At 35.2% G+C, this 13736-nt stretch overlaps 1 protein-coding gene across 1 annotated transcript in view; it reads left to right on the top strand.

The window, feature by feature from the left end:
• The window catches only part of tup (LIM1_Isl and LIM2_Isl domain-containing protein tup), a 452945-nt gene that overhangs the window by 318374 nt on the left and 120835 nt on the right, over nucleotides 1-13736 (top strand). Inside the window, exon 5 of the mRNA XM_069827047.1 lies at nucleotides 4415-4707. Within this exon, the coding sequence (XP_069683148.1) occupies nucleotides 4415-4707 (293 nt within the window). The remainder of the gene's footprint in view (nucleotides 1-4414; nucleotides 4708-13736) is intronic.

Here is a 13736-nt window from a genome sequence, read left to right as displayed (position 1 = left end):
AACAGGCAGAGCTCAGTTTAGGAGTAATATATTCTATGTGTGTTTTCCAGTTCAAGTGATTGTCCAACTCTAAGCCAAGGATCTTTATGCTTACAGATTCTTTGAGATCAATTTCATTTCATCTAATATTGTAGGAAAACTGTGCACTATTTATGTACTAAATTTATCTACACTGGTTTTTAGTGCTAGTTTATTTGCACGAAACTATTTACTTATTAGGTTCAGTATTGTATTAGGAGTTCTTATAAAGTGATCGTATTGTTTACTTGAAATAATCACACTTGTAACATCTGCAAATAAAATTACATGGGAAGAAATATATGTTATGTTATGTTATGTTATGTTATGTTATGTTATGTTATGTTATGTTATGTTATGTTATGTTATGTTATGTTATGTTATGTTATGTTATGTTATGTTATGTTATGTTATGTTATGTTATGTTATGTTATGTTATGTTATGTTATGTTATGTATTGTAGTAGCGTCGTGCATTACAGGCGCTATGTTCGGTTCAAGTTTGTCGAGTATGGTGAAGTTCGATATTCGTTGATGTTCGCTCTGCAAACAAAGGCCTGTCGTGTTTGTTTCTTCTTGTTATAAAAAAATTCGCTGTCCTCTACTCCCACCCCTTAATATTTTACCCATTTAAAGATTTTAGTACAGATCTTGCGATTAGTTTTTCATATGAAGTAAGACGAAGTTTGCAATGTCTTGGTTGCCTTTCTCATGTTCGAACATTGCAGAACACTAGTATGTATGCATGTGTGTATGTATGCATGTATGTATGTTTTAATATGTATGTATGTAGTATTAATCATTTGTTTGAATAGTTCATGAATTATTTGATGGTATTTATGATCAGATTATTTTCGTTATTTTATAATTATCGTGTTATTTCCCCTCCTTTATTTTTCGCCTCCGAATGTTTAGAAAAAGTTGGGAAAATTGCGCGAATGAATACGACAAGGTAATAATAGTGTGAAATAATGTAGACTTGTATATAAAGTTCAGTATGTATCAGGATTACTATTTCTCACCTCAAAAGGAAATATCATTATGCATTATGATCACGTAAGCTACTATTGACTACATAGCTATAAAGGAATAGTCCACTCCTGTGGAGTAACGGTTAGCGCGTCTGGCGTCTGGTTAGCACGAAACTAGGTGGCCCGGGTTCGATTCCCGGTCGGGGCAAATTACCTGGTTGAGGTTTTTTCTGGGGGGTTTCCCTCAACCCAATATGAGCAAATGCTGGGTAACTTTCAGTGTTGGACCCCGGATTCATTTCACCGGCATTATCATCTTCATCTCATTCCAGAGATGTTGATAAAGCGTCGTAAAATAACTTGCTAAAATTAAAAAAAATACAAAGGAACAGGAATAGTATGTTGCTCTTCTGAGATCGTCTGAGGGCGTCACTGTTCATAATCTACATCTATTTGTAGTTCCTTTGACTATAAGTATGGGCATATTCTTCCAGCATGACAGGGTCCCTGCACATTTTAGTCGTCAGGTGACACCTTCTAAATCTTCCTTCACGTGGCCACCTTCCCTCATAAAAAAAAAAAAACAAGACGACCTCAGAAGAGCTTATTGTCACAAAGCGGAAATGTATTTTATACTCTGTAAATAAGCAATAAATGTAATGACTAAAGCACTTGGCTTTTCTTCTTGCCATTTGTAACGCTCTTTATGCCTGACAATCAAACGGTTTTATCCCCACACGCATTAGAAAGTGGAACATGTTTACATGATTTTTTACTCAGAACAGTGCATATTACGACCCCCCCTAAAATATTTATTATGCCTCCTGAATTACCTTGTGGTAGCCTAGTTATCACAGCAACGATCGCTATTAGTGCAAATGTGGTTTTTCATTTAATATTCTTAAAGTTTCTTTACTTAGTTCACTATTTGTAATCACTAGGGACCGTATTCTGTCCCAGGGAGTACGAAGATCAGGTTACTTGCTCATAAACTATATTGGCGTGAGTTTGTGTTGGCGCGTGGCACAGGTACTATGAAGGAACAATTGCATCTTGTTTGTCCAGCAGTTGATGTTCTACTTGCAGACTGTTGAAAATGCATTCTAGTGATAAAGATTGACACTACGATGAACTTCCCTACAATTTAAATTGTTTGTTCATTTATTTGATTTATTTTTACTGGTACTGGCAGAGTTAAGGCCATAAAGCTTTCTATTTCACTCAATGAGTATAAAACTACATAGCAAATATAAATAACCTCAATATAGAAAACAATGGAATAATAATAATAATAATAATAATAATAATAATAACAATAACAACAACAACAACAGCAAAATGTAGATATGGTTAGTTACATGTAATTCTAAAAGAGTTATACGAGTACAATTTAGTGTTAAATAAAATTATTTGGATCGAAGGAATGATTAACATAATGAAAGAAAATAGGTACATTAAAAATAAATGTTCTACAAAAGTAATATTGAAAGAAAGATCATATTATTCTAGAAACGAAAATCACTCTTTCTGACAACCAACATTTGAAAGTAGTAAATGTTTGACACCATGCACACTAAAATACGTAATTTTCACTATTATACTATCATAAAGAATGAAGGCTTAGGTACATCATCAAATATTATTTACATTATTATACACAATTTAGAAAATGGTTAGGCTATAGTACTATGAGATGAAATACCTTGCATTACTATACACAATATTGTACATATAAGCTTAATATTGTAAATAATGTTCGATGAATATAGGCCTACATTCTTTATTATAGTGTAAATAGTAAAAATACCGTATTCTAGTGTATATAGTTTAACAATTACCTAATATTTACATTTAAAATTTTTTAAAGTAGTCTATGTTTTGTTCTGTCCCACTTTATGAAACAAGAGTATGGTGAACCGTCAGTCAAGTACTTCGCTTGCTAGACGAACGCACTTCGTTCACTTAAAAACTCCAGTAATAGTCTGGGACAATGTACGGTCTCTCTTAATCACTTTTGTTACTACACTTGTCTTCAATCTTAGCTACATCATTATTTTACGTTTTCTATTCTTTTGTTTTTAACAATTTTTATTTTATTATTATTATTATTATTATTATTATCATTATTATTATTACTATTATTATTAGAGTATTATTATTATTACTATTATTATTATAGTATTATTATTATTATTATTATTATTATTATTATTATTATTATTATTCATTTAATTTCCTTTAGTGTTCTGTCCAAGAGCAGGTCTTTCACTGCAAACACACCTTTCTCCAATCTTTTCTATTTTCTGCCTTCCTCTTCGTTTCCTCATATGATCCACATATCTTAATGTCGTCTATGATCTGATACCTTCTTCTACCCCGAACTCTTCCCCCGTTCACTATTCCTTCCAGTGAATCCTTCAGTAGGCAGTTTCTTCTCAGCCAGTGACCCAACCAATTTCTTTTCCTCTTCCTGATCAGTTTCAGCATCATTCTTTCTTCACCCACTCTTCCCAACACAGCTTCATTTCTTATTCTGTCTGTCCACTTCACACGTCCATTCTTCTCCATATCCATATTTCACGTCTTTCTATTCGCTTCTCTTCACTTCGTCGTAATGTCCATGTTTCTGGCCCATATTACAATGTATTTATTTACACTGCAGTCTATATACAATATTAACAATACACAAAAAAATGATAACCAATACACAATAAAATTTACAATACACAATACAATTTTACAACACATATACAATTTTACACACAATACAATACAATACAATGCCACACTCTATACAAAGCACTTCACTAGTCTCTCCCTTAGTTCTTTTTCCAGAGATCCGCAGAAAATGCTTCTTTTTCTGTTAAAAATTTCCTTGGCCATTGCTATCCTCCTTTTGATTTCCTGGCAGCAGCTCATATTACTGCTTATAGTACACACCAAGTATTTAAAGCTGTCTATTTGCTCTACGCCTCATTTAGAATTCCCTAGTTTATCTTCTGTATTTTCCTTCCTATGACCATGTTCTTCTTCTTATTTGCATTTATCTTCATCTCATACTGCTCACAGCTGTTATTTAGCTCCAATGGCATATCTTTTAGTATCACTTCCTCTTCTGCTAACAATGCCATATCATCAGCAAATCGTATGCACTTTATTCTTCTTCCTTCTACTATCACTCCTCCCATGTTCTGAAAAAAGATCTTTACTAAATCCTCCAAGTAGATGTTGAACAGGGTTGGTGATAAAGGACATCCTTGACGTACTCCTTTCTCAATTTCACGTCCTTAAATATTATTACTATTATTATTATTATTATTATTATTATTATTATTATTATTATTATTATTATTATTATTATTATTATTATTATTGCTAGATGGCAGTTTCCAGACTTGAATGCCCTATGTTTCGGTTTGGTCGCAGATTCGTCAGAGTCGGGGTCGAATAAAGGCCGGGACGGAAGCCGCGGCGGCGGGTCCACCAAGGTGTCGTCGGACGGCAAGCCGACGCGCGTGCGTACCGTACTCAACGAGAAACAACTTCACACGCTGCGGACGTGTTACAACGCCAACCCGCGCCCCGACGCCCTCATGAAGGAGCAGCTGGTGGAGATGACGGGGCTGAGCCCGCGCGTCATCAGGGTATGGTTCCAGAACAAACGGTGCAAGGACAAGAAGAAGGCGATCCTCATGAAGCAGCAGTTGCAGCAGGAGAAGGTAAGTCACACTCAACCCCTACACTACGCATATGTTTATTGTGGTGCAGTTCATGCAACCCGTGCCATAACTATTTACTTACTTTCTATATACCTTTTCTTTCTTCCTTTCACTGTCTTTATTTGTTTTTACATTCATTTATTCTTTTATGATTCTTTGTTTCTTCCTTTTGTCTTATTTAATTACGCTTCTTCTTAAATCTTATTCTTTCCTCTTTTCTTTTTCCTGCCTTCTTTCCATCGTCCCTGTATTTAGTCAAAACTATGCCATGGACTTCAGTCTTTTACCTCTCTTAATTATAAATAAACTGTAGTTTTATATGAAACAAAAAGTCATAAGGTCTATACCATCAAGTAAGTATATAATGCAACTCCATTTCACAATTTTTAGAAACATCACTTTGAAAACAGCTGATAATTTAACAAGTAATCACATTATACTTGTAACAAGGCTTAATGAACAGTTCAAAAATTATTTATGATCCTGTTAGATAGCCACGGAAGGTAAAAGAGAATTGATCGAAAATAGTAAACTATCCTGCACAGTGCTTACAACAGGAATAAGGGTAGCATATACTTTTCTAGCCCTGAACATACTCATAACTAGGGAACGGATTTTTAGTTCCCTACCTATTTTGTTTGTTACATCCTAGACGTGCGTTTCATCCTAGATTATATATACCCAGATTGCTCGGCGTTATAAGCTTCGACGGTAACAACTTTTGTCAGGTTTACTATGCTGTCATCTAGTTGTTACATAAGGAATCACGCCATAATTCCCATTTGAATTGCATTAGCAACTGTACTGCCATCTCGTGTTCGTTTACGGCGGACGGGTGGCGATCCTGGCGGTTGTTCTCTTCAAAGTGCAACCGACTTTAACATAGGAATGAGCAATCTATATATGATCTGGAGTTTCATGTACACAGTATCTCCCTATTAAAATTCTGTATGACCTAAAATGCCTAAATGAACTATAAACTCCTAAAACCTATGACTATGTCTGAAGAGAGCGCCTTTTTATTATTTTGCGTGTATTTAAAGTGAAAATGCCGGTACTAAAAATACAAAAATGTCCAAAAAAGAACTGCAAAAATATTATTTAAAAATTTAAAAATATATAATTTACATACATAGGCCTATATCTTACAGACAAACACTGATCTGGCAAGTTCGTCCAATATTGTTCTTAGAAGGAGAGCGAATAAGATTTTACCCGATTATCTGGAACTGAAGTTCGTTTGGAAAAGTCTATCTAGCATAAAAGAGGTGGTAGGTTGTATGTTAGGCGAGAGCTTACAAATTAGTTTTCACGTCAATGCACCCCTGTTATGCGAAATGAAACTTACCAATCAATAAGTCTCTTTCACTGACATAATTTGAGTCTTCAGTTCAGTAGCACTCATTGTCAGCACCAGTTCTTTGTACTCTAATTCCACCTAAAATTAAATATGTATTAAAATTAAAATTATTAATTGTTAATTTTACATAAACTCCTATAGTCGCGACGCTGTTATTCCCGACGTCACTCCTCCTCTTTGCTTACGTCTTAGGACAGGGGTCGTCAGCACAGAGCACGCTGGGGCTAGATTCTCTTACCCGCGGAAAACGCAGTGCACTGGGGTGCATTCCGTAACTGCTAGCGGTTATGCTCTCTATCTCTCCCTGTTGCACGACGGTGCACACCGGACAGCACCGCGTACCCATTGCACATTTCAGCGAGTGCTGACGATCACTGTCTTAGGAAGAGAAGGCTCTGTAAAGTCTAGGTAGGTAGTATCGTTCGCCATTTTTGTTCTTTCTTTGTCGAGCTACCATACGAGGAATCTATTTGTCACACCTTTAAGCATTATCATGTCGTAGCTCCTATGATAATAAATCAAACGCACTGTAATTCAGCAAATAATTGAGCGGCAAATAACGTCTTCGTGTGCTTTCTGCGAACGCCAACGAAAGAGCCAAAATGGCAGGCGATTATATTAAGTATTTATCGAGCCTTAAGAAATGATAAACGTCTTCATCAGCGAATCACAAGACGTACACGTTTAAATGTAGCCGACCTGCAACACGATTGGCTGCCGGAAATTAGAGGGACGGGACTATAAAAGTTCTCAATTGGGTTTTGTGAAGTCCTAAATCTCTCTTTCTAGCACCTAGAAATCCGTTTCTTATTATTAACGCTTAGACTACATCCCATAAAGAACCTTCGTATAAGCCCATATCTGGACAATTTTCCAATCTGACAATACACATGCGGTGGCATTTCTGCGCTACTGGGTCGGCTTGATAATACGAATCTTCACATTAACAAAAAAAAAAGAAAGAAAAAAAAAACATGAGATTCCAACAGTAAATCGTAAAGCTAATCCCATTACAGGTCAAATCGGATTTGAGAGTGGTGGGAGGTTTAAAGACAATTTGCATTAGTGGCAATAAAGATGTCAGTTCTACGTAGGCACCCCTGCGATGGTTGGCTGGTCACCAGGAGGTTCAGGTTCTCCCGTTTCCTCATGTTAGTCCTCAGATTGACCATTCCAATGTTACGAAATGGCAACATATAAAAGAGAAACACCACCAGGATCTCCACTGTCGGAAATGAATATTTTGGCAACGATTATTAGATGGAAATACTGCTGCAAGATTTTGTTCCATGCGATTCCATCAGTGTTATAACGTAATTTCCTTTGCAGTGGCTAGACGGCAGTATAATGAAATAAGTAGTTCTTTTCTTGAAAGTCCCTTAAGGGACATCTACACGGTTCAATTTACCATGCGTTTACGAATGCAATCTGGGGAAAATATTGAAAGAATCAAGTTGAAAACGAACATTCAATTAAGATGCATTCAGATTTTGTCTCTACATGATGCGCCGTTTTGAACGTCATCTTCATTACGTATACATATAATATATTAATTAGTAAATATTAAATATCAATCCAATACTTAGACCTACTTCATTCGCAAAATTGTGGTTGAACACGCCATAGGCTCTCGTATTTGCGATAATCTTCAACAAATCTATTCGTACTTGTCGCCATTTCCAACTTAGAAGGTCCATCATCACAAAACAGAAGAATTTTCAGTTTATTCACGGCCACCTAAAGCAATCAGCTGCTCGCTACATGCTACTGTTTAACGTAATAGCGCACAAGGTACTCACCGGCGATGGGTAGCTTTCAATTGCTGCATGCGCTCTCATTTTTAGTGGAAAAAGCATGCACAATTGAATGCGTTTCGCTCAGTCTTGCATGCATTGCTTGAATGTTTAAAGTTGAAAGAAAAGTTAAACCGTGTAAATGCACATTTAGGCTGATCAATCAGTTATATGTGATCTGTTATTTGTGATATTAAGCATCTCTATTATTCCGTCAACATTTCTCCATTCCGTTATCATTTCATAGCATTTCCCGAACGCCGCATCGGCTGACGACGCCTAGGGACGAAACCTGGGTACACAGAGAACCATAGTGTAGTCAGCCGGTGTGGGTTTGGAAATGCGCCTAACTTGAGGGTTAGCGCAATAGATGTTGAAAGGTCGTAGTGTCCCTTCCCAAAATTCCATTTCATTCCATACTCTAAACATATACGTAACGCTTACATCCCTTAAACTACCTTCGTGTAAGCCCATATCTGGACAATTTTCCCGTCTGACAGTACACAAGCGTTGGCACTTCCGCGACATTAGATCGGTATGATAATACCAACAACATTAATACATGAAAACAAAAGCAATTATGAGATTGCAATCCGTGACCCAGCGTCAGAGCTGCGACTAAACCGTTCTGCAAAAGAATTTTAAAAAGTTACATTTGTTCGGATCAAATTTCTGCACATTTAAAGGACAACACTAAAATTCTTTCAATCATTTATTGTCATAATACACTGCTCTATTAAATTGACAGAGCATATTGGGAGTTAAATCAAAGGCTTTCACAAAACACGCTTTGGAATATTTCCTATGAAACCATTTTTATCTCGATAAGAAAGCAAAAACGAGCAAAATTGTATTAAACTTTTTTTAAATATCTCAAAGAATAACCCCTGAAATTAATGACATTACTTACGGTTCACTATGTATATATGCCGACTTATATATATATATATATATATATATATATATATATGAATGGATTTGTCTAATAATTGTCATTTTATCAGATTTCACGTAAGCATTTCTGTGGTAACCGAAGTGTAATTTCTGTTCCACAAAATTATTTTATTTTATCTATTAGTTTGGGTAGAATACAGACGTTATACGTCAAAACAAAGAGTGAAAAGTAAAATTGTAAGAAAGAAATAAAGCGAAAATATACACACATAGGCCTATAACATAATAGAAAGCAGAAAGTAAAAAATTATGTCTTGAAGATTACACTACATATCTTACATTTGACATATTTAGCAAGAAATCTGTCTTAACCGGGTATATTATATCGACAGTGATATTTCTGAAGATAATATGTTATACAAGACTAAACAAGCATCAATATATGCAGATAATATAGCCTTGATATCGAGAAATCTACCCGTTTCACAAAAATATATTGAGAATAATGGAAATAGCAGGAAAACCAGCAGGTTTAATTATTAATTAAGATAGAAGTAAATGTATGAAGATGGAAGTAAATCAAGTAGCTAATATATTGCAGAGATCAAAATTGGAAATTATACTTTTGAAAATATTACCTATTTTATATATCAGTGGGCAGGTCATATTTCATATTAAAATTCAAGAAAGATGTTTTTGATAAACATGCGAGAATAAATTTATTTGCCGGCAGTCAAAATAAATGACAAAAGAACAATATGCGAAGAAATAAATAATAAAGTAATAACTGGAAACAAAGCATTTTTTTTTGCAAATCTAATTTATCAAAATCAAGATTATAAACTAAATCAACTAGCAATAACTCAAATTACAGCATATAATAAATTAGGGTAATAAGACCTGTTGTAGCATATTCATCTGAACTGTGGAAGTTAAAGAAGAAGATAAAATGCTTAACAAATATTTGAGAGAAAGATTATATGACACATAAGATGATCCAATAAGTGAAGATGGCACGTGAAGAATTAGGTCGAACTAGGAGATTAACGTAATATTGAAAGGAAAGGAGTTAGTAAATCATGTCAAATTCCTGAGAATTAGCTAGCTAGGATATGGAGAGGAAATAAAAAAGAGGGAGTTAAATCCGGACTACACGAGAGATGGTGAGTGGTTTCTATAGCTGCGAGGTACCCAGATCTCGCATCACGCAGTTATAGAAACCACTCACTATCTCTCCTGTAGTCCGGATTTCTGAGAGGCGGGCCTCGCGCCTCGCACGTCGCATGCGTCGGTAATAATATGATAGGAGTTTTACAGAAGGGAAGACCGAGGAATAGATGGCTGCAGGATGTGGAACAGGATTTAAGGAGAATGGAAATTAGAGGTTGGTAGGGATCGGCGTAACATAGAGATACTTGTGAAGGAGACCAAAGACCATCTGTGGGGGAAGAAGTGATATTACTGTCTGTAATTTATTTTATTACATTATAATTTACAAAACCTGCGAGATGGAAATCATTTATTGTGCATGCAAGTAAGAAAGCAAATCTTCCATATTTTGCATTGTAAGCCTACATAAAAGCCAGATTTTTATCTCAAGAAGTAATGTATCTGACAGGATTAAACTTGATGTAAATAAATAAAGATAAAAAATAAGGAAAGGAAGTGAAGAATAGTTGAAAGATAAGTGAAAAATATTCAACACCGCCGTCCTATTCATTCTCTGTGTGCGTAGTGAAACACACGCTATGACTGCATCCACTCTCTGCGTGCCACTTAAAATGTTTCTGTCCGAGACAGCCACTCACAATTTTACATCATGTGCACTCCATCTGTCATATTCACCCCACTCAAGAGAATGTATCGCACCCCCGGACAATCCTGAAAGACAGAAAGCGAGGGAGTCAGAAAATAACTAAATAGTCAATAACTGGGAACTGATAGACAACATTAATGTAGCTAAAGGAACTCATCCTGCTAACATTAAAGTTGAAATTTTATTGTCTTTTCTCAATATTATATTAATCTTTAAAATCTACGATATTTTAATTACGCTCTTTGATAGTTTGCTATAACGAGAGTCCAGAATAACAAGGTTCTATTTAGTGTTTAGTAAATTTTACGGGAGAGCATTTTAAGAGTTTGGTTGTTAATAATATCAATGCAGATAAGAACCTTTTCAAACTAACTTTATCACGAACAATAATTGAGAAATCAACATATAATTTATATGGTAGATAGCTGTGAAGTAACAGAATTCAATGCAACAAAAATCTCAAGTTTGCTAAAAATGTGAGATAGAACCTTGTTATTCTGAGCCTGCGATAAGTCGATATTTTACTGCTCGTTGCTAGCCGAGCGGTTGAGGTATCAGAATTGTTTGCCAAAGAGTAGTTTTCAGATACTTTCTAGTCACATTTATCATGTTATCATTTAGCCATCTTTCATTATTATTTCATTATCTTTGCCTTATGAGTAGAGTCCTGCGTTTGGTTACCTAGAGTCAACAAGCAACCCGCAACAGTGTAATTGCGTATGTGTTATAGGTCAGTGGCATTGAACCCCAGACACACAGTTCAGGTCTGTTGTTCAGTGAGTAAGGCAGTCAACACGCCGAAACAAGACAAGAAGCAAGTAGTCAGTGTAAATAATTTTGTTTCACTGTGATTTATTGTATTATTGTAATTACCACTATTTCTTTGTGTATTTATTTATTTATTTATTTATAGATTTTCAGGCCTACAAACATTGGCTGTGTCCAGTTACATCTTTCACGTGTAAAAGCAGTATTAATAATAATTAATTTCTACAATCTGGTTTTAGAGACGGTAATACATAGAGACAAAACTTACAAACATTTCTGAATTAATGAAGGTTGAAACGTAAGAGCCGAAATATATATATTTCAGTATTACAGTGGAGTCCCTTCGTTGGAATATTCTGTTACAAAAACTTCTAATTTGGCAAGTTATCTGACTTCGCCCACTACAGGAACACCACTCATTACGTTACTGATACGACGATCGCTTTGCTCAAGCTCGACATTGACATCAAAAGATATAGTAAAGAAGAAGAAAGAAATTCATTTTCATTTATACATGCAAAATTAAAACTTAAATAAGAATTATTTTAGCATCTAAATATGTACAAATACAAATTTAAGGAGAAGATTGTTTAGTAAAATATACAAATATAAAAGTACATAATTACAGTGATAACTCCTCTAAATAAAATAATTGTTTTAATATTAATGACAAAAATATTTTTTTAAGTCATGTAGACTGATATCCTTTCATAATACATTTACTCAGACAAATTTAAATTGAAATCTGCTGCGTGGTCCCTCCAACGTTTAAAAACAAGTACATCATCCTCTGCCATACGTAGTAATAAAGCAGTAAATAGTGTTTGTACACACCTGGCTGCTTACGCCACGTACTCTGTCTACGAGTCACTGAGTTCATCGCTCGGCAGTGGTTGCATCACCGAGGTAGGGGGGATCACATAGACCAATAACGTAGTACACAGCACGTACAAACGTATTAGTGACCTTTGACCAATCCTTTCAATGACTTGTCATATTATTTACTTGTAAACTGATTTTTATTTTGATAAGATATACTAGCTATTTATATTAAAAAGTGCAATTTAAATATTCAAAACTCTGTATTTTTTGTATTTTTGTTTTTCTTGGGTGAAAAATATATTATGAAAGAGAAAGTATCTAGAATATAGATGTGTTTTACTTATTGTGAGAATAATCTTCTGTTGCCTATGAGGTGACTTTAAATAAATATTTAGTTTGTTATTAAATCCACATGACATTATATTTGTACATGAATACTATTCTCATTGTTCAGTCCTATCCAGACAGATACACGAATAAATAGATGTAAATACATGAAACGGAGCGGGGAGAAGGCCTTATTACAGCCTTGAACAGGTCTGATTCCGAAACTAGTATGATCTATGTACACCCAACTTGTACTCAAAGTAATCAAACGCAGGATTCTACTTACGATATAGGCTAGTCCGTCTTCTTTCCATATCTTGCTTAATAATAATAATAATAATAATAATAATAATAATAATAATAATAATAATACTAATAATAATAATAATAATAATAGGCCTATATCTTATGGCACACAGAAAAACACTAGCCTATCACTAGCTGTCTGAACCAAATGTTAAGAAAGAAGAGATAAATTGAGAGCCACAAAATTGGCGTTAACATTGTCAAAAGTAGGCCTATTACATGATTCGCAACAACCCGTTTCTTTTTGACGTGAATACGTCTATAAGTTCGGTCCAGTACTTGGGTGCCAGCCCAGAAAGTCGACCGAAAAATTTTCATGCCAGTTTTGTCGCCATTATAATTTCTAAATCACGTGACATATTTCAATGAAATGATATATGTTCTACAGGTGAAGATTAAAGTATCCAATATGACCTTGAGTTGGAGCGGGTGATGTTATCTATACTGAATTCCAGATACTTAAAATACTGAAATAAACAAAAGGCTGGAGTTTTACCACCTCCCATACCATCGTACCAAATCATACGTTTTCTCCTATTGGCTAGTGTTGACGTACGCGCTATAAATTAGTTCTTAATTCCTCATCGAAATGTTGATTGTTAACTTATAATTTAGACAGAAGTGAAGTATGATGAAGGATCGGTGGAGCGGAGAAAAATTCTCTACGGAACCGGGATCCGAACCCGGGTTTTCAGCTCTACGTGCTGACACTCTATCCACTAAGCACACCGGATTCCAATTCCGATGCGGGATTGAATCCTCTCAGTTTAAGCTCCACCTCTTAGTTTCCCTTTAGTGGCCAACTCTCATGCACTGTGTCACAGATGTATGACAGTGGCACAATGTCCAACACGCTAATGTGCAGAGGTGCACTCATTCCGGGATCCGACGGAATGAGCGCCGTCTTAAATCACTAAGGGTGCTATTCATAGACATTTCGCAG

Source organism: Periplaneta americana, chromosome 5 (assembly GCF_040183065.1).
Source record: "Periplaneta americana isolate PAMFEO1 chromosome 5, P.americana_PAMFEO1_priV1, whole genome shotgun sequence".
Classification (NCBI taxonomy): Eukaryota; Metazoa; Arthropoda; class Insecta; order Blattodea; family Blattidae; genus Periplaneta; species Periplaneta americana.
Note: the sequence above shows the minus strand (reverse complement) of the source record. Positions and strands in the feature narration are given on the sequence as shown.